The sequence below is a fragment of the Linepithema humile genome, chromosome 6 (assembly GCF_040581485.1).
Source record: "Linepithema humile isolate Giens D197 chromosome 6, Lhum_UNIL_v1.0, whole genome shotgun sequence".
NCBI classification, from domain to species: Eukaryota; Metazoa; Arthropoda; class Insecta; order Hymenoptera; family Formicidae; genus Linepithema; species Linepithema humile.
The window spans coordinates 19116161-19137650 of NC_090133.1; the positions used below are offsets into that span (position 1 = coordinate 19116161).

The following is a 21490-nucleotide window of genomic DNA, read 5'->3' on the forward strand; positions in this document are numbered from 1 at the left end:
TTAGAATCTTTGAAGTTAGCCTATCGCGTATTTCTCGCCTCGGCCTTCTGTCGAGCGTTTACTATCCGAACCGTGAGAATAATACTGACAAGGGGAGGACGCGGACTTCGGGTCACCGATTTCAAAGAAATTTTTATATGGTATAGTACTCTATCAGAAGAGTACTTGAGTAAAAGGATAGGGCGCAACGCTTAGCCGTTTTCGAGAAAAATCGATTTGAAGTTTATGGCGTCCCTTATGTTCCGGTCCTGTTGGATCGGTTGTCGAGATTGCGGCGTAGCTCGGCACTTCATTGAGTTCAGTGTTCCGATTAGGAACCGGTTGCTTAGCGTATATGTGGCTTTGCGCTTGCGCGGCGATGGAAATGCAGTGCCGACACACGTCGTGTGCAAGACTTTACGCGGGACTTTTGACAGAATAAGGTTAGGAAAATAGAAATAAGGTAAGGCTTTTTTATTTATTATAATTAAAATTTATAAAATAATTAAATTATATATATATAATGTATTTTTGTACATATATATATATATATGCATATATATTTTATTTTTTAATACATTAAAAAAATTTTTATTACTTTAACTGAAGCTGGGTAACGGTGCCTCTTTTTATATGTACGAGACACTTTACTGACGCCGTATGGCCGCACATGCGCAAACAAACCGGTTCTTAATCGGAACACTGATTGAGTTCTATAACATACTGGAGCGAGCCTTTCAGGAGTGAGGGGTGTCTCCATCGGTCGAAAAAGACAGATAGATTTACGTGAGGCTAGTCTTCCTTGTCCAGCGTATGTTTTCAGCATAACGTAAAAAGAGACAGAAATCCTCACATTGCTATATGTGTCCTTTTCTAAATCGCGGACGCAGTTTTCTTTGTTCGGGATAGGAAGGCTCGCTCCAGTATGTCAGCGCTCGGAATTAGTTGCACATTTCGGGCCGATTTCCGATACAACGCCTCCTGTTCCATCACTACCGCTCGGCCGCTGGCGGCCGAGCCGCCGATAGCTCTGGCTCAGGAGCGTTTTATATTAGAAATAGGCTGGATTGTTTAGGCATCTTTCGGGAAATCGTAACATTTTCTTCACTACATAAATAATGTTTATTTTTATTAATACATAATATATATATATTTAATTATTAATGAAAATAAACATTATTTATGTAGCAAAAAAAATATTACTATTTTCTGAGAGGTGCCTCAACAAAACCCAGCCTATTTCTTATATAAAACGCTCCTGCGCCAGAGCTATCGGCGGCTCGGCCGCCAGCGGCCGAGCGGTAGTGGGGGAACAGGAGGCGTCGTCTCGGGAATCGGCCCGAAATGTGCAACTAATTCCGAGCGCTGCAGTATGTTATAGAACTCAATGGGGCACTTAGGCCTTAGGCTATCACGCTGTCGACCTGGGTTCGATCCCTGCCTATTATACTTTTTTTTCGTTTATTTTATTTATTCTAGCGAATATTTATTCATTATATTATTATAATTAAATAAAATTATTTTAATTAACAATTTTGTTTTTTTTTAATTTGCACTTTCACTACTATCATATAAAAAAATAAAGTAAAAAAAACGTCTACAATTTAAATAATATTATAATTATTATTTAATACCAGAAATATTTTATTAATCATAATTTAATTTGATGTGTAGGAATATATGTTACAGAAGGGAAGTAGTCTGAAGGGGAGCTAAAAACTGTAGCAGTTACCTGGTGTGAGAACATTAGGTATACAAATATTATGGTTGGAGCAATAAGTAACTCAACAAAGTTGAGTGAAAAATTACATACCAAATTAAATTATGATTAATAAAATATTTCTGGTATTAAATAATAATTATAATATTATTTAAATCGTAGACGTTTTTTTTACTTTATTTTTTATATGATAAAAGTAGTGAAAGTGCAAATTAAAAAAAAACAAAATTGTTAATTAATATAAATTTATTTAATTATAATAATATAATGAATAAATATTTGCTAGAATAAATAAAATAAATAAAAAAAAAGTATAATAGGCAGGGATCGAACCCAGGTCGACAGCGTGATAGCCCAGAGCCCAAGTGCCCGAGCTACACTGCCATCTCGGCAATCGATCCAACAGGACCGGAATATAAGGGACACCATGAACTTCAAATCGATTTTTCTTGAAAACGGCTGAGCGTTGCGCCCTATCCTTTTACTAAAGTACTCTTCTGATAGAGTACTATACCATATAAAAATTTCTTTGAAATTGGTGACCCGAAGTCCGCGTCCTCCCCTTGTGAGACAGAACTCGTATTGTAGGCTAACCGTTATGGAGAAAGATTAAAGTCGAGTTAATCGTAACAACCGTACTTAATGAGAATGATAGAACTTGCACGCCGAATATTATACCGCGTGAGACGAAAGTACGCGGATTTCCGCGAGTCAAACATCCAAATCCTAAAGCCTCTCACAGAGATAAAAGAATGTCTCCCCTTCGCGGGATTGTTAAGGCGCCTATCACCCGGCGTCAATCTCATTTAATCTAATCAATAGAATTAAATGTTATTTGTTACAAACTTTATGTGTCATTAATAACCGTCTTATTTCAGACTCCTCTCTCCAAATCAGTATTGAGCATCTCTAAAGAACCTCGCCCCTCTGCCATTTGTAGAGTGGGCTAGTCGCGCTTATCGCCGTTGCTTTTTTAAATAAAATATTGTCTCTAACGTAAGTCGTTCGTGCGGCGCGTCAATCCGCGCCTGGCACCCAACTATAAGTATCGCAATAACTAATAAATAAATTAAATAGAGCAACGAGGTTTGACACGCTTACCGGCGGGTGTACTTCTGCCCGACGGAAAAGTCGTCGCACTGCCAATCGATTTGCGTTCACGCGACAGATTTCCACGTGAACGCAGTAAGTCGAACAAATGTTGCACGTGAAAGAGCAGATTACGGGCTTCGATCAGTCGGTGTTGCTCGTTAAATTGGATTAAAGCAACGTCAAAGGGTAGCATCGTTTTTAAGGTCAACAGTCATATGCGTCGCGACATTCGTTGTCGGAACGTAGAACACGAATGATGGATTTTACTCACGTAAGGGTGTATCAGATCCTTTCGTCTATCTTGCGACCGCTCACATCGGAATCGACTGCCGACGATAATGTTAATGTGGACGAAGAAGAAGAGACCGGCGAACAGCGATAAGATTATTGGCTAAAAAAATTATGAAAAACATTTATAAAAATTTATAAATTATATAATTTATAAAAATTTTGTGAGGTGATAAGTTTTATTACGATAAAGTCGGATCGATTTTACAGGTGCAGTGATGAACATTGAGTACCTTTCTACGAGCGAATTGAAATTTAATTGAAACAGGAATTAAAACTAATAATAATTATCGGTTAATTTAATTACATTAAACACACGTCACATTTAATCCGCAATCGGCGAAAAAAATGGAGTGTGCTAATTGCCTGGTAACACCGTTTAAGAAATCGTTATCCCACACATCAAACGTGTTAGATAATTTCGAGCATACAAAATGCGGGAAGTTACTGAAGCCGGAAGTTCACGTAAGTTTTTAAAGAATCGTGCAATCCTTCATGAAAGTATTTTGGATAAAAATTTATATTATAAGAAATTAATTTCCGCATATTATTTTATTTGCAGCATGATAAAGACGAAAATGAGATATCGAATGACGCGGGAGAGAAACAGGACAATTATTATTATGCCAATTGCGACTCTTCGATATGGATGAGAAGCTGCGAAGAAGAGGTGATCGAACCCCTTCGATCGATCAATGTCACCGGTAGCATCCCCAAATGGCTAAAGGGCACGCTGCTGCGAAACGGTCCGGGCAATTTAAAAGTGGGCGAATATCGCTATCAGCATCTGTTCGACAGCTCCGCTTTGTTGCACAAGTACGTTTTTACATTAAAATGATTTTCGGGCGATAAATAAATCCGGACAAATTCCGCAGATTTGAAATCGCCAACGGAGAGGTCACTTACCAGCGTCGATTCGTCCAGACTGAGGTGTACAAGAGGAACCAGGCCGCTCAGAGGATAGTCTTCAACGAGTTCGGCACTTATGCGACGCCGGATCCTTGTCACAGCATATTTCGCAGGTAAAAGAAGCGACGACGCAGATAACTCTGAAAAATATAAATGCGACGATTAGTGCGGAGAAAAATTATGAGAGTTGATTTTATATAAAAAATTATTATGTACGGCAGTAACCGCGGATCATGAAGGAATTATAAAAATTTTTACCATGTTTTTCACATATGATGGCTTTATGGTCCACAATTACTGCCGTACATAATAATTTTTGATATAAAATTTTCTCTGTGTAGAAAAATTACATATCTACGTTAAGATTTCGCGACGTTTCGACAAAATTTGTAAAATTTTTCCTCTAAATTTATTTGAGTGCGATACTTCAGGGTGGCCGCAGTCTTCAATCCGGATGAATCGATGTCGGATAATTCCATGATCACGGTGTATCCCTTCGGTGATGAATATTACACATTCGCGGAAGCGCCGGTGATGCACAGAATCGACCCGAAGACTTTAGAAACGATGGGCAGGGTAAGCGCTCAAATATACTTGGCAATGGACTTAAATAGATTCAGTTTCTCCTATCAGAGTTTGTTGCAAATGGCGCCAATATTTTAAATAAATTTCTCTTGATTTTTTGCAGATAAACGTGTCGCAGTATGTTAACATCGTAAATCATACCTCGCATCCTCATGTTATGGCCGATGGCACGATTTATAACGTAGGAATGAGCGTGACGTCGAGAGGTCCTCAATATAACGTCGTATGCTTCTATCCTGATCGCGTGACTACTGGTAAGATTTTTCTCTGCAACAAAATTAAAAGAAATTTTTGGCAGATGGAATTGAAGAATTTATTGCGACAATAATTACATGGGAAAGATAATTTGATACTACAGAAAATTATGCTCAAATTAATTTCCTCGATTCCAAAATATTTCTTTAAAAATGTTAATTTTTTTATTTATATTTTTTAAAATACTTCACTCCTAGAAAATTGAATTAAATCGCTGTCGAATTGAATTAATTCGAGTACAATTCTCATAGACGATTCCGGAGAGAAGCAGAAGCTCTCGATGTTTGATCAAGCGACGATCGTAGCCAGTGTGCCGAGCAGATGGCTACTGAATCCATCATACATGCACACATTCGGCATTACCGAGAATTACTTCATCATCGTGGAACAGCCATTGGCGATCTCCTTCATCAAGATGGCGATGAGTCATATTAAGCAAGAACCGATGATAAACTCCTTCAAGTGGCACGAGAATGAAACCGTATGTTCAACCTGCAAAAATATTATAAATCATTAATTAAATCAAATCAAGCAGCAAATTAGATTTATTGTTCTACTATCAGACGCTTATTCATGTGATCTCGAGGGAGACGGGTCAAACAATGAGGACGTTTGTTGCCGAGACATTTTTCTATCTTCACATCATCAATCAATTCGAGACTCGTGACGGGGAGTACGTCGTGCTCGATATATGCTGCTATCGAAACCCGAAGATGTTGGAGTATATGTACATCGATTCGATGAAGGTAGAGTCGCGCGAAAAATTCGCAAAAGCGATTTAACATCGATAATTTTAACAAAAATTAAATAATTATTATATAATAAATTTAAAATATTAAAACAAGCTTATTAAAACTAAAAATCACGATTGTCTGTACGATATATCGCAGAGTATCAAATTATTGTAACTACTAAATGTATTAATTCTTATAATTTCGCAATATATCGTTCGATCAACCGCGTTTTCAGTTTAATAAGCTTTACATAAAGACCTATTTGTTCTTAATAAATTTTTACAAATATTTGTATAACTGAATTCACTTATCTTAAAGTATTCATGCTACACAATTATCGTTCGCAGGATATGCACGGAGATTCCGAGTTCGCGAGATTGTTCCGTGCCAGGCCGCTGCGTTTCGTGCTTCCGATGAGACAACCGCCTATCGATACACCTTTCGAGCACAATATCATCGCAATTAAAACAGTGCATCAGAGTTTGGAGGATCGCAAGCTAGATTTTCAGATCATCGATTCACAGAACAATTTTAGCACTGGTCATGAAATCGAATATCTCGACGAGACCAAATGCCGGATGAACGAGCAGAGAAGCGCTCTGTGGAAGAAACCTGCCGCTCATCGACTTTCTGACGGCAGGATCTTCGTGAAGCCGGAACTCCTCTGCGACATCGGTTGCGAGACACCGCGAATAAACACGGACTCGTGTCTCGGCAGCGAGTATCGATACTTCTACGCGATATCCTGCGATATGGATCTGAACAATCCCGGAACGGTCAGTATATTTCGCGAGCTTTTACAGTAATCAATAAAAATGTCTCTCTTTTTTTTCTTGTTTCACGCTGTTGTATAAATTAAAACTGTCTCGTATAAATTAGATAATTAAAAAATAATTAAGTAAAGTAACGCATACATCTCTTTTTACATAATTCAGTGCGAAAAGAGTGGGTAATATTTCACTTATAAATAAAACTAATTTCATTTACAGCTTATCAAGGTTGACACTTATCGCAAGACGAAGAAAATGTGGCAGGAAAAAGGTGTTTACCCTAGCGAACCAATTTTTGTGCCGAATCCCACCGGAAAGGTATATCGTTTTTATTAGGAAAATAGAAGAAATCAAATTGCTATACTTTTTTCTCTTTCAGAACGAAGACGACGGTGTCGTTGTAAGCTCGCTCGTCTGGGCGGATAAGGAGACTCGAGTTGATCTGTTGATCTTGGATGCTGTGACGTTTACGGAAGTCGCGAGGGCTACCTTCGACACACCCGGGCCGGTACCTAAGTGTCTACATGGTTGGTTCAGTCTAAACAAATAATCGTCGAACATACAATATATTAGACCAAAAGGAGATTCGTGAGATTTCCTTGGTAAAAGCTTAAATGTATCATTATCAACAATTCGTTATTAACATAACGTAACATAAAAGGTTTTTATCTGGGAATGTAAATATACTTTTAAGCGTAGCGTGTATGTATGTTGCAAATATAAATTACTGTGTCAGTAACTTAAACTGAAATAAAGCGAATTAAATACGTCGAATTTACAATCGAATTTATCCTTACATTACTATTATCACCGAGGATCGTATAATATTATAAGGAATGCTACTTCTGTTGGAGATATCACGTATACCTTATAAAAAATTCTTTTTTTACTATTCTTAATATTAAAGGTGCAACAAAGTATTAACATTTAAAATATTCGGAAGGTACAATCTTTATGCTATAGGATTAATATTGAAAGGACGTAGCATAATATTGTCAAACATGAATATAATAAATTATTTAATGTCTTTTCGCGATGCGTACTGTATTTACAATTGGCGAACAGTATTGTCACGTACAATCCGAATAATGCAATAATGCAGAATAAATGTACAATTTGATGAATAAGAACTTGATCCGGTGGAATGTAAAATGTGCTTTAACCGTTCAAATGTCAAGAAGCGCCATCGCGTTTTTTCTGTTTTATATATCAAAAGTCCAGCGAACGCCGCAGTAAATTAAGTTAATCTTTACAAAAATCTATAGTATAGAATTCATGAAAGCTACCTTTAAATATTAAGTTGAATAGTGAGAAAAAGAAGTGCAATAGCGCTTGTTGGCATTTTTTGACGAGAATAAAAGAAACGCGAATGCGCTATTTGGCATTTTTCGCATGCATTCTTACAATCGCTTTCAGCACTCAAACGGTTAAATATTGTCATTTCGGAATTCGGTTGTGCGGTGAAATATTAAAACAATTCTCAGCTATTCTCTGGGCTGCGATAGCGATAATAGTAATACAAAGTTCGACAGAGATAATATCGTCTCAATTATTTCATGAAATTATTAGAATAGTAACTGCGATCTACATCCTTGACCTAATTAATTATCTAGCAGTGAATTATGAGAAAACACTCTTCATTCTGATACACAAAATGCGACATGTTTTCAAGCGATAGTTTTCAACTATCGATATACAATTCTCACGATAAACTTTTTGGATTTCTAACAAAAAGTAAAATTTATTCTTGAATGTGCCTTGATTGGTAATTACTATTATTCAAGTTGAATAATTTCTACAAAATTAAAATTTTGTAAAAACAAATGCGAGTTTAAATTAAAAGAAATTCAATCTTAGAAAAAATCTTCTAGAATCTTAGAAGAAATTCACACAATAGATATTCGAGACAGTTTTTGATCGCTTCTAAATTAAATATCATATGAATAAAAGATTGGTCTGTATTTTCTCGCTAAATCTGATCTACAACGTGACAAATTCTTATATATTTAAGCAACAATAATTAACAATTTGTATTAATAAATAATAGTCTGGCACAACCATGGTCAGATAATTACTAGCTAAGGGAGCATTGGCATAGGAATCCTGAATAATCTTATACATGAGAATAATCATCAGCTCGCAATATAAATTATGCATTTTGTGTAGAAAAGTTCAATATCGTTGCTTTTGGCATTTCAAATCACTTCACTGAAACTTGCGTTCGGGAAAAACTTTACCTTATCGCTTGTAACAAAAGTAATAGACTTGCCATTCACAGCGCATTCATAAACGTATACTCATAGCTCAAATCTTCGATTAAGATTCAAAATTCACAGTCTGAATACGACTCATTCCGATATTTAGTGTAATTCATTTAATTTCGATTACGATTTAAATATCTAGAAAATCTTAATCCTTATCCTAATTTTGTGCGCGTTTTATTATGTAAATATACCGTCGCATTATTTTAATTAGATATACGAAACGAAAGATATATATTCTCTTTGTGATGTTCCCAATAAAACACTTCCACATAAATTGTCCGTCAAAAAACCTTCCGAATATGTACAAATTCTATTCGAATACAAATAATCTACGTACGCGAACGCGAACAATATTTCCATCAATCACATCATTTTAATATCGCATTATTCGATATTCCGTTAAAATAGAAAATTCCAAGAAAAGAGTCACGCTGCTTAATACTATCTCGCATGCTCGCGTCTTTCTTCGGGATTTTGTTCACCTTAGGCTTAAGTACGAGAGAAGTGTTTGAGAGTTACATGAGTTTGTATAACGATTTTGACGCTTAATCGCGTAAATAATCACGACAGAAGGAGGAAGAAGCAAGTAAAACACGGCTCTCGCATTCAGGCCACACCGCGTTACAGGACAACGGCGACGTGGCTATCACAATATGAGTTTTCGTTCGTCTCGGTTTGGTTCCTTCAAACTTTGTCCATTTTCTCGATTTCCACAGATCCAATGGAATTGATCGCGATATTCTTGTTGCTCTCCGTGTCCGTCTCACTTCTCGCCAAACTGGAGATTGACGCACCGATGTGAGACTCAGAATGCATCGGCAGAATCCCAGCGTTCGCGTCTTCGATAGCTTTCCTCAACTGCAAAATAAAATTTGTGCAAATTTTATTAATTTTATAAAACTTCATGTCCATTCGTTGACTTCGTATTTAAACGCATGAAGCGATGCGACAAATATCACATCACAGTGCATTACCTCCTTTAACCCGACGACGCCGACTAGTCTACCGATGGCCGTTACGTAAGCGTGGTTCACGCCGACCATGCTGAAGAGACTGTGAACCTTAAGCAAGGACGTTCTCTCGACCAGCTGAAAGGGAGCCGGATCAATGTGACACCTCGAGAAATCCACCTCGAGTGCCATCTCGCTCTCCTCCCATCGTTTCTGATCCTCGGCCGACATGTCTATCACCCTCTCTCGAGGCTGGTTAACACAAGAGTAACGCACAAATATTATTTACCATTTAAATACTTTTTTGCTATTTAAATATTTGTAAAAGCAGCAACGATATTTAATCACCAATTGCACTTTCTTCGATGTTGCCGGACTGGGCGCCAGCATGGGCGTGTGAGGCGGCACGTTCATGACTTCCTGACTGTCGCGTCTGGTGCCGCTGCCGGATCCCCCCAATTCCGGATCGGGATCCACGTCTTGCAATGTGGCAGACTTGCGAAAGATCGCCTCAAATGCCAGACGTATCCTGTAATTTTAATAATTATATTGATATAATTCCTTCTTATTCTACAAGGTAGTAATTTATAAAAAAAACTTTCTTAACATGCTTATTAAAAAATCGACATCTTAAAAGAAAAAAGTAATGATGCATATTTCTTTACAAAATGCAGTAAAATATAACAATATAAAATACATTTTTCAACATGTAAAGCTATTAATGCTAAAGAAGTTAACAACTCGCCTGCTTTCCGCGCCTGTGACAGTTGTATAGGGTGTCACAGCCGGACTGACCAACGGGCTGAAGCCCTTTAGAGTGAAGGAATTCGTCTTTTTCAAAATCGACTTTTTCGGTTGGGAGCCGAACACCGGTGAATGGTAGGTGTGCTGAAAAAGAAAAATACGCAATACATCTCTCGATGCTTCGGTAATAACACGCGTCGTCGATTGACGTCAAAGTCAACTGTGCGAACGTGTGACTTACATGATCGGAACCGCCGTTGTTTGGTGACATCGTTAGATCGTTAACACTCTGCCGCTGCATTTTGAGAATGTCCGGTGCCGGGATGACCTCGAATCGCGAAGGCCTCCTCGTTCTCTCCTGTTCTCGCAGCTGCCGTTCCATTTCCTCGCGCGCCCTTTCCTCCGCCTCTTTGTGCCATTTCTGCGCGACCTGAAACATCAACAACGGTTATGGAAGCGAATGGCACGGAATATCCGCAAGGCGCTAGGAGTTCCATTACCTGTAATCTTCTTTCGCGACCGATGTGCTTCTCAATGAGCTTGATTAATTCTAATCTCTGAATCGATCCAAGCAGAATCATGGAGTCTGGGGTTTCCACCAGAGGAAATCCGCGAAGCTTGCGATTCTCCTTCAGTAAGGTTTTCAGCTTTTGGTAGCTGATACCGTGCCATATGTATTTCACATCGCGCACCATGAAATCCTCCACGTAGACATTATACATTCCTACAATAATCGGTTTTTAAAAACCGCCATTTTTCTCGTAAACTTACACGTCTAAACGCGTCGACGTAAAATTACCTTGCTAATTATTCCGAACGGCATGCCTTACGATAAGCATACGAAAAGTGATAGAGTATAAGCATTACAATATATTAATTTCTTAATTTAAGAAATTAAAAATTAATTGAATTAATTCATGAGAGAAATACCTGAACTGGAGGGCAACAGATCGGGCAAGTAAGGCAACTTCTTGATAAGGATAATGCTATCGTATATGCTGGGTTGCAGAAGCGCAGCGATAGCGTTGCTGATTAGTACGGCTATCATTATTGGTACAATGTGCGTGATCTGTCCGGTCATCTCGAAGATGATGACACTGACGGATATCGTGTGCGTCACCGCGCCCGAAAATGCAGCCGCGCCCACCGTGGCGTATCCACCTAAATGATACAATTGCGTGATATAAGTCCAACTCCTCCCTTAATTTCGTTTCTTCTTAAATTGGAGTAAATATTAATCCTCGTTATTCCGAGATAATTTTAATCGCTACATTTGCTTTACAAATGCTTCATTTTGGAAACATAATTTTTATCAATTATTCATGATGCGCTATCTTCTTTTTTCACATTTTCTATTTTACAAAAAATACCTATATATAGACAATTGTGTGCTCAAATTTTAATTAAATTAAAAAAACAAAATTTTAGTGTAAATTAATTACCTGGTATAATAGGCGTTATTACTCCACCGTAGCGCACACCATTGGGGAACCAGAGAGCCATGGCTTCCCCGACTGCTCTACCCAGCGCAGCTCCAATTTTGAACACGGGTATGAAAATACCGGAAGGCACTGGCACCGTGGAACTTATGATGCTAAAGATAAACTGAAACCGAAATATTTCCTCAGGTTTTCTTTGTTTTCATCATATACTACTTAAAAATAATAATGACACGCCTTCGAGCAATTGTTAGAAAAAAAAAAAAAAAAAAACATCACTTTACTTACAGTGACTAAGACGAAACTGAGAAGCCCACTGAAGACGTCAGTATACGGCGTCGACCAGTGCTTCACAATATTCATCTCCTCGGCGCCAAGATGCTCCTTCGTCCAAGTGAAATTAGTGAAAAGACCGTGAACCTGATCGTGCGTGTTTAGATCGCCGGCCATGAATTGGCCGAGTCCCAGTGGAAATGACACGGACGAGACCATGAGCGAAACAATGCCCGGATAGAGAAAGCGACTGTAAGTAACCACAATTGTTTCTCATTGACGTCTCACAAAACAAATTTATCACGACGATTATAAAAAAAAAATCTTCATTCGTAAATGACTTACTTCTTCTGCAGAAAGCTGTTCATGCTCTTGTTTTTGCGCATGAAGATGACGTACTGTCTATGCAGCCAAACATAGAAAGCACCCAGCAGCCCGCTGCCAACGCCGATCAAGGCGAAGACGAAGAGCTCCTGCGGATCGAAGGGAAAATCCATGGTGAAACTCGTGGCAAACATCGCCGTGATGGTCTCCTCTCGCTGGAACCAGATCGCCAGCAGGCGGAACATCGTGGCGCCGCAGACCGCCGCAAAGAAGCCGCGCCAGTAGTTCCTGACGGCGAAGTACACCGTGGTGACCTCGATGCTGAAGAGGACGCCGCCGATCGGTGCCGCGAAGCAGGAGGCGACACCGACGGCGCAGGCTGCAGCCAGCATCTCGCAGTTCCTGCTCTCGTTCTCGTAAATGCCCTGGAAGCTCGTGACCAGTTTGGAGAGGAGCGTCGCGACGATGCTGGCGATGTGCACGAATGGACCCTCCTTGCCGAGTGGCAGCCCCGATCCCAAAGTCGCCGTCAGACCGATCACCTTTAACGTGTCACGAGTCTCGATTGCCGCTGCCACGTATCGCGGGATTCAAGACGAATTTTATCACGCGCCTTTTTAACGACTCCCGAAAGTTTACTCAATCTAACTATTATTAATACTTGCGTGTGTTACCACTTTGAATTTAATTACAACTCTCTCGAGTGTTTAATGGACGGATTATCGACGGCGAGCGTAATTAACTCACCTTGGCGATTAAGGTGCGAAAGGTCAAGTACTCCTTCAACGCTACACCGCGCAGAATGGTCTTCATCTCTGGAATACCGGAGCCTATACTTTGCGGCGCGATGATGTGCACGAAACCGGCGCTAAAGAGAATCAGACACACGGGCAGAGACACCCAAGCCAAATACTTGAGCGCCGGATGCGTCGAAAGATCCTGATAGAGCCATATCCTGGCTGGTGAAAGAGAAGTCATCATTAATGCACGGAGCGTATATCAATATCTTCTTGTATCAAAAAAATCCTATTTCTTTTATCTATTTTCAAGTTTCGCGATCTTACAGCTACTTTTTCATTTTCTGCATAAAAATTACCTCACAAATAATTAACTGATTTTTATTTTTTCTGAAACTAATAAAATATCAGAACAATAAAAAAATAACAAATCCTGCAAATTATATTGACAAGTTCTGAAACTCTTAAAAGTTACCTTGTAATTCTCATTATTTTCCGAATTAATAAAGCGATAAAATAATTTCTAATGTTTCCAATATTTTATAGCTGCAATTCTTTCCTCTTTGCAAAGAATAAATATTCAGAAATATTTTATCCGAAGACGAGAATGCTAAACGCAAGGAAGACTGACCGTTATTGCACATGGAGATGCCGCGATCCATGGCATAACTGATAAGCGCCATAATGATGCCGAGAAGTGCCAGAAAGATCCAGTCCTCGCCGAGCCGTGCACCAGTGTGCTTCCAGGCGAAGGCCAGCAGAGCCAGCAGCTTCCGGCAAAGCGGACCGCGCCGGGATTTACGTAGGTCCTCGGCCCTCGTCTTATCATATTTCCGTCTCGCTTTCTCGTGATACTTAAGCCTACGCGCCTCTTCTTTCGCGTATTCACCCAGGTCCCTCGTATAGCGACCATACATCTAAAGACAGCCGATTTCGCATTATTTCGAGATCGTTTAATCGCGCGTGATTCGCGCACAGGCGAGAGACGACGTCGTTCGTTCAAATTTTTAAATATTTGAATGTGTATTTTTTTCAAAATATATCAGTTTTTTTTATCAGAATTAAAAAATGTACCTTTCTCCTTATCGTGCGAGATCAAAATACACAATTTCGCTGTTCGGTAAAATCGTGTTTTTGTAAGCAGTTTGGTGTAACAATTACATGTTGTCTAATACGTTTCCTATATCATAATATGATAATATATTTGATTCGATTCCAAGGTGACACTGTATTTCGGTATATCTATTAATTGAGCGGGATGTATGTTAATCGAGATAGGTGCTTTCAAAAAATAAAGGAGAATAATTAACTGTCACATCCGTAGTCTTTGTCAAACATATCGAATATCGAGTAAAATTGATTTATCAATCAAATCTCGAGAATGATTCGTGGTTTTTATACGTACCTATCATACTATCAATTTAGTGATTGTAACGGAATGCTGTGTTACGATTTCGATAAGTTTTTCTTCGGAAAAATTATCGGTTTGTTTAATCACAAGTTGTCGAAACAGCCAAGATGTGACACTAGTTAACGGCTTAGTTTACACCGCACGTTTCATCCATATTATAAATCCGTATATATTTGTACTATATATCGTTTATATCGCCAGATTAAGCTGTTTAATATGAGTTTTGTACGAATATAACACTCGATACACACAAATATAACACAAGTCAAACGATCTAGTGTAAACTAGGCCGATATATGAAAAAAAGTATTAAAGACGCAGAAAAACAAACTTTCGCCTTCGATTGGGGATTTAATACTGGAACAATTTCGAAACACAAAACTTGTTTCTGATATCGGATCAGCCTGATCAGCCTGATCAGCCGGATCACCTGTATTATCTCTAATCTTTTATCTATCTAACCCAAAATAATAAATTTTCCGGCTAAAATCGTACACTCAAAAAAATATTTCGCTGATGTAGTTAGATTTCTAGATATCGCAACAAGAATGTATCGCTATTTTTCGTATCTGTGAAAACATTGTTTGTCACATATAGAATTTATAGCAGTAATGTTCTAGCAATAACTTCTGAAAAATTTAGGTACCATTGCTAAATGTTATTCATTGCATGATCTAACACGTGATTGATCTTATATAGATAGGCGCTTTAGAGAAACTTTCTTTTTAAAGTTCACAAACAATACAGATATATATTCTGTTTCTGTCATCTAAACTGATTAAGTAATTACATATGCAATATCACAACAGTTGCTAATCATTTGTCTGTTTTAGTTAATTTTTTACACCTAGAAAATTTTAGCTATTATTGCAAGATCATTTTTTTGAGTGTACAATTGATAAACAGCACAATCGTAAAAGTGTGCGATTTGCAACAACTGGCGATTTGTATATTAATCTAAAAAAAAATCTAATAAATTATCTAAAAAAAAATAAGCACGAGTGCATTATACACATTGGAGATATCGTTTTTTAGTGCTGTTAAGACGATTGTGTGCATCACGATTGTCTACATGCTGATACTTTATCGTTAATTGTATTTACAAGCGACAGCAGATAACGCGCTATTACTTACGGACCGTTCTCGTCAGAATTGTTCAAAAAATTATTCGTAATCGATATCGCGAAGTAAAAAACTTATCGCGGGAAAACGGAAGAATTAAAACGCGATCGTGCACTTACGAGATAGTCGTCGTTGCAAACGAAGTACGCCTTGTTCAATATCACAGCCGGCATGGAAAACTCGAAATGTTCAATTCACGGGACATTTAAGTCGTTTAGGTACACAACACTTCCCGAGTACTCAAACATTTCAAAAGTCGCCACCGCACAACTGTACATCCTTTTCTTCTTTTTTTTTTACGTTTGAATCAAATCCGCTGCAAAGCACAGCCTCGCGAAAATGTTCGATTTTCTCGAAAACTTCGCGATTATTCGACATTCATCTCCATTGCAAAAAAATATATTTTATTCTCTCAAAGGATCAGCGTTTTATGCTCACAAAGATCACATTCAGTTTTTCGAAAAACAAATGAGAAGAATCAAATCAAAGATTTAAAGATTATTAAGAGGGATTTTGAAGTTACATCGCGAAACTTGACAGTTATGACGACAAATGCACGATTCTTATCGCTTGTTTCTTGCGTATCTTTTTGTGCCGCTTCAAAAATAAAAAAATAAATAAAAATAACACAAAACAATTTAGTCGAAAGATATAGTCGAAAAAATATTTAAAGACCTCAACATACGTTTTTTCTAATTAATAATTTTTGGATCTTAAATAACGAATTCTTCAATCGCCCACCATAAATATTTTAATTATATTTTTTAATACGTCATATAATTTTTAATATCACAAAAAATCTCTTGTCGTTTAACAACTTTTTGCTTACACGAATTTTCCTTACTTCTTCAACATGATATGTAGAAAAATTTCTACTGTTCAGTAATTAATTTTTACCCAAAAAATTTTAAATCCTTCGCGATTTAAACCCTTTGCATTGCACAGATGTAATTTGTCTCAAAATATTTTTGGAAATTCCATTCGCTAATTCCATTGGACTACTCAGCGGTTAAACTTACGGTACGCGCAACTTTTTACGAATCTGTTTCGAAGAACTTTATTTATTTTTAACAAATAGATGCCGATGCATCTGTGCGTATGTGCATACAAACGCAAACTGAACGGCAACGTCTCGTAGATGTCTGCTTCAAACCTCAGCGGGAATATTTGTTGAAGTTTGGCAGCAGTCAAAATCCTTATTTTTAGCATCGCCCAGCCAGCGTCGACAAGGCAAAGTCCTATTGTTTATTGTCGCATAAGCTGCAATGTTTCATCTGATGTCGCGAAAATGTGTCGCGCGATTTTCGATCGCTCTCATTTATCATCGGTCTGCGTCGGTGCAGTGTCACATCTCCGTCACATCTATATCACATTTCTAAGGAAACTCTCGAATCCGAATTTTTATCGCGCCATATACAGCGTGCAACCGCAGATTTATTTATCATACAGAAGATTTCAAAATTGCGCCCGAAAATATATCTGGCGCGAGACCGTGACTTGTTTATTTTTTGCTTACGTAGCATTTCTGTGTTTTTTTTACAACTTTAATATCATTGAAATTACTTACATCCGCAAACCCGACACGTGACATCTCGATTTATTCGCTCCACTTGCCGCCGAATTTGTATCGTTACTAATCGACCGATCAACAACCGATCGTGTCATCGTGCGAATTGTTCCAAACTTATAAAACAATATTTTGGCGAGTGTCGATAAGTATCTACGAGTGGTATTTTTATCACGATAATTTCGCCAATCATTTTCTCTTCCGCGGAACAATAAGTACGCGATGCATTATCGGGCAGATTAGCTTGTAAAACGAGATGGATAACAGCTGATAAAGCCGCGGTTTTGATCACCGCAATCGACGATCATGACTGACCGTGCGTTACCTGATGCTGGCAGCGACGCGGTGCTTGTTGACGATATAAATATGTGTGTACGACAGACGCATCGTACGTTTCGTCGAATGCCCACGCCGCGACTATAATTGTGCAATAAATCGCAAAATTCTGCGCGTATCGCGAAATGTTTATCGGTTAAATTCAATCGCGCTGGAAACCTCTTTTTCGCATGCACTTCGATTCCCGCAGACCATGCAAATGGTGTAGATAACACCGATGAAATATGCAACAGGCTTTAATCGTGCATCGCGGCTGATCGATTTAAATATGAAAATATCATGGAATACGTCAGATTAGATCAGAAATGTGTCCGATTCTCTAAATTGAAATATAGACGGCCACCTGAGCGGCCCACCGTGCGTACAATCGTGATGTTAATGGCGGCCACGTTCCACTGGGCAATCAGCCCTTAATCCAATTTTAGTAATTAGGCCTAACCGACAATAGCGATGATCAGACTCGAAAATAAATAATATACGCACGGGTAGAAAATTGTCTGTTCATTTTATCTTCAAGCTATTTTCATTATTTTTAAAAACACATAATCAACACTATTGTTCAAGAATTGAATTGTCGTAAATATTATATTATTGTAAATTGCTGGCAATAGCGCTCAGAAAAATTTAAGCTAGATCAATACGCCGGAAATTGCGCGTATCAAGAGAGCACAGGTTCAATTTGTGTAATATACGCAATATATATAAACATACGACGTGTGTGTATGCGAATGAATGAATGGTAACACGAGGATCTCTTCATGCTGGTCACGCGTGCCCGATAAGCATAACGAGTCCTTAAGAGCTCATTCGCGCGCACAAAAGCGTTGCTTAGAAAGACGCTGCTGCAAAGATCGCGCGCACTCCTTTACATTATCAACCTCGTCGCGGAATTGATACGCGGATACACGCAATTACATGCAATATTAGAAAAATTTGTTCCGAATATTCTCTTTGCGTAAAAAATGCAAATTAAAATATCGCGTTACAAGAAACGAGAGAAGATTTGAATATTTTCCAGCTCAACATTAAACTTTATATTGACTGAACTTGTTGTTAATTAATTTATTACAGTGTGATTTATTAATGAAATAAAAATAATACTTCGATTTGATCGTTGACAAAACATATTTTTTTTTTTATATTCAACGAAACTTTATAAATGTATATATTTCGAGAAATGTGCGCCATTAGAATTTCGCGTTTACACAATCGTGAATAGCGACGACCACGAAAATCATTTGCGATTTGTTGGCAATCAATCAAGTGGTTAATTGCGATGACTAATGTGATTCCATTACGAGCTGCTCGCAGACGCGTCGCAAAACGTATTGTTTTCGCGAAATAATAGTTTCAGCTCGAGTGTCGCAATTTTCAATTTGCTGGCGAGACATCGAAGAGAGGCGCCTGTCGCTCGTACAACACTTGACGGATTACAACGGCCTCTTAATATCGCGTTGCACATTGTACGAAATTGCCGATAAATCGCGAACGTCTCATTTATTTTACACCTGCTCGAAGTAAATCGTGCGACGCGAAAGTACATCGCGGATTACGTGCCGGATATTTATTGAAGGCTGCTATATCATCGCCGTGACGTATTCTACGAGCAATTGACATGTTGTAAAAGAAAAAAAAAACGCAAAAAATCATGCATAAATTATATTCTTGAAACACGTTTCTGTATCTGTGAATTTTTAATTAGTGAATTCTGGAAAAATATATTTTAAATCGAGTAGATTTAATTTTGCAGTGTTTTTTTCTTGTATTGTTATATTAAACAAAAAAGTTTCGATTTTTCCTCTATACGGCTTCGCTCGAACGTTAAGATCCGGCCGACGTTTCTAAATTTGTACAAAGATTTCGACACGCGCTTGCGGTCGGTCATTGCGGCAAGGCTAATATTTCTCGTGTGACACGCGACGAGTCAAGGTCTATCGCGTACGCGCATTTCTATCAAGTATTGTGAGTAAATCGCTTTTTTCTTTCTGTAAAGCGTGCTCTTCGTATGATAAGTTAATAAGAAGAATTGCGACGCAAAATATCGCGAATGTTAAGCAAAAAAGTGTAAACTGTGTTAATGTTGCAGACATTACGTAGACGTATTTTGAGAATAAAAAAATATATGGGTTTGTTCAATGTGCGACAATGATGCATTTTACGATGGCAAACGCGTCTCGCGACACGTTTATTTAAAATGTATTTCTCGCCCACTTGGCAATTGTTCAAAGGTCGCACCATTAGATCCAGTGTTGTAGGATGGTTTACGGACCATGAAAAATCTTGAACAAATCGTCGATTCGCGTAGCAGTCTTGCATCAAAACTCGCCGGTAGTTTAATTACGAAATATTAATCATCGTTGAAATGTAGCCGATAAGCTGCATCGTAAACGCAGGCAATATATTTTAATGAGTGAACATAATGATGATTATCATACAATTACGTATACGTATCGTGAATTTAAAGATTTGACGAAAAATATACGTTAAAATAAATCATTGATGATTGCGCATTGATTGTTGGCAAGCAGCGCTTTCGACTAGAATACGCGTAGCAACAGCCATTTAATTATAAATTGCTTCTATAGTCGTTAACATTATCTTGAAAGTTGTAACAATTCACAATCTTATCAGTAATGCTTTTAGAATTTGAATATAAATTGGAAAATTTGTCGCTGGCATAAAATAATGTAAATGTAAAATGTGAGACTTCAGAATAAGAATGGGAGGTGTTTACTGCGGTTGATAATAGTAATGAATACTTTCAAGTCGCATGCTCATTCAAGCAGCATACTTCGAATTGCAGTTTGCGATCGCTTCGAGAGACAGAGAAACGAAAGAAAACTAATAACTCCGAAAAGTGTTGCTTACAATCGTGTTTATATAGTCGAACGGATCGAACTCCTGCTGCTCCTCGTCCGCATTTGGCGGCGGACACGGGTAGAACGCTTGTGATGGTCTAAAAAATATTCCAGATTCGACGAATTCTGTTTTTTTTTTTAGACCTAATATCATCATCGTTAATTTTATCCTTCGTTATTGTAAATAATTCTAACACGACTATGAAAAATTCCTGAGTCATTTGCTTATTTTTAAATCCATATCTATTCAACTCTCATTATATATGTATTGATTTTTCTGGTTTCTCTTGTATAATACTTTTATTATTTTATCGAACACTCTTCCATGAAAATAAGATAATATTTTTAACGTTCAGACGTATTTAGTCGTTTTGTCGAAATGTTGGGGTTTTTCTACTTTCTATTATTTTAAGATCAAGAAACGTTTTGCACGAATGTACCTGTGGGGCCGATTCCGGCGCTTTTCCTTCAATTTCGCCATTAGTCTCGTAAACTCCTCCCATTCTTTATCTACTTCCTCCTCGCTACCTTCCGGATGATGGTGTAGAGTCTCCTCCAGAAGTTCCTTCTTCGCGGCTTGACTCGCCATTTTTGTGCTCTCCGCTCGCGTCGATTTCACGGATTATGCACTCGCGACTTATTAACGCTTTACGACCTCTCGCTTCTCCCCATCTTAAACGCGTAGTTCCATATTTTCTGAGAAACTGAAAGGATCGATCGACAACTGATTGTCTCGCTTCGCCGCGTTTAATTTTGTTTCTGCGTCGATCTGATCTCCGCGCGATGAGACAAATTCATCAAACGCTGCTTTGATGCCTTCCCCTCGCGAAGCAATTGCCGCCCGGCTCAAAGCCTTTTCCCATCTTCGGTACAATTTCAAGGAGCCGAGGAATTGCGCGTTGGCGTGACACTGGCACTGCAAAACGCGCAGAAACCGCGAAAAAGCGGCGAGGAGGAGCGTTGCAAATTCGAGAACCGCGAGCGAGAACACGTCGCACACGAAGCCAGTGAGTCACACTGACAGCGAGAAGAGAGAATCGACCGTGCAATTCTCAGATAGAAGGCCCTATAGCCTGGTCCAATTTGCGGACTCATTAAGCCTCACTGACAGCCGTCGACGTCGCGCACACGCA

At 38.4% G+C, this 21490-nt stretch overlaps 3 protein-coding genes across 8 annotated transcripts in view; 1 reads left to right on the plus strand and 2 right to left on the minus strand.

Moving 5' to 3' along the window:
- LOC105678749 (facilitated trehalose transporter Tret1) overlaps positions 1-3170 on the minus strand; it is a 33251-nt gene extending 30081 nt beyond the window's left edge. Inside the window, exon 1 of the mRNA XM_012378326.2 lies at positions 3063-3170. The gene's annotated coding sequence lies outside the window, so the exon portion shown is untranslated. The remainder of the gene's footprint in view (positions 1-3062) is intronic.
- ninaB (neither inactivation nor afterpotential B) lies at positions 2247-7106 on the plus strand. Its single transcript, XM_067358222.1, has 10 exons — positions 2247-3544; positions 3642-3895; positions 3955-4101; positions 4420-4564; positions 4677-4827; positions 5080-5309; positions 5392-5574; positions 5910-6338; positions 6552-6650; positions 6712-7106. Exons 1-10 carry the CDS (start codon positions 3428-3430, stop codon positions 6880-6882), a joined length of 1926 nt encoding a protein of 641 aa, XP_067214323.1. The 5' UTR covers positions 2247-3427; the 3' UTR covers positions 6883-7106.
- Positions 7107-7319: 213 nt separating this feature from the next.
- ClC-a (chloride channel protein 2) overlaps positions 7320-21490 on the minus strand; it is a 31535-nt gene continuing 17364 nt past the window's right edge. For 2 of the 6 annotated variants that reach the window (XM_012378318.2, XM_012378320.2), the window contains 12 exons: positions 13695-13980; positions 13074-13285; positions 12348-12868; positions 12018-12252; positions 11733-11895; positions 11221-11451; positions 10791-11014; positions 10532-10720; positions 10292-10434; positions 9895-10075; positions 9571-9798; positions 7320-9454 (listed from right to left, as the gene is read on the minus strand). In XM_012378318.2, the coding sequence (XP_012233741.1) occupies positions 9281-9454; positions 9571-9798; positions 9895-10075; positions 10292-10434; positions 10532-10720; positions 10791-11014; positions 11221-11451; positions 11733-11895; positions 12018-12252; positions 12348-12868; positions 13074-13285; positions 13695-13980 (2787 nt within the window). In that variant the 3' untranslated portion in view covers positions 7320-9280. Of the gene's footprint in view, positions 9455-9570; positions 9799-9894; positions 10076-10291; positions 10435-10531; positions 10721-10790; positions 11015-11220; positions 11452-11732; positions 11896-12017; positions 12253-12347; positions 12869-13073; positions 13286-13694; positions 13981-15715; positions 17075-17163; positions 19538-20367; positions 20456-20797; positions 21421-21490 lie in introns of those variants that run through there. The other 4 variants (XM_012378317.2, XM_067358183.1, XM_067358184.1 and 1 more) reach the window with 4 other exon arrangements.

Coding starts and splice junctions, on each gene's coding strand:
- ninaB (XM_067358222.1), top strand. CDS start 3,428: ATGGAGTGTGCTAATTGCCTGGTAACACCGTTTAAGAAATCGTTATCC. Junction 4,565..4,676: donor CTTTAGAAACGATGGGCAGG/GTAAGCGCTCAA, acceptor GATTTTTTGCAG/ATAAACGTGTCGCAGTATGT. Junction 6,339..6,551: donor ATCTGAACAATCCCGGAACG/GTCAGTATATTT, acceptor TTTCATTTACAG/CTTATCAAGGTTGACACTTA.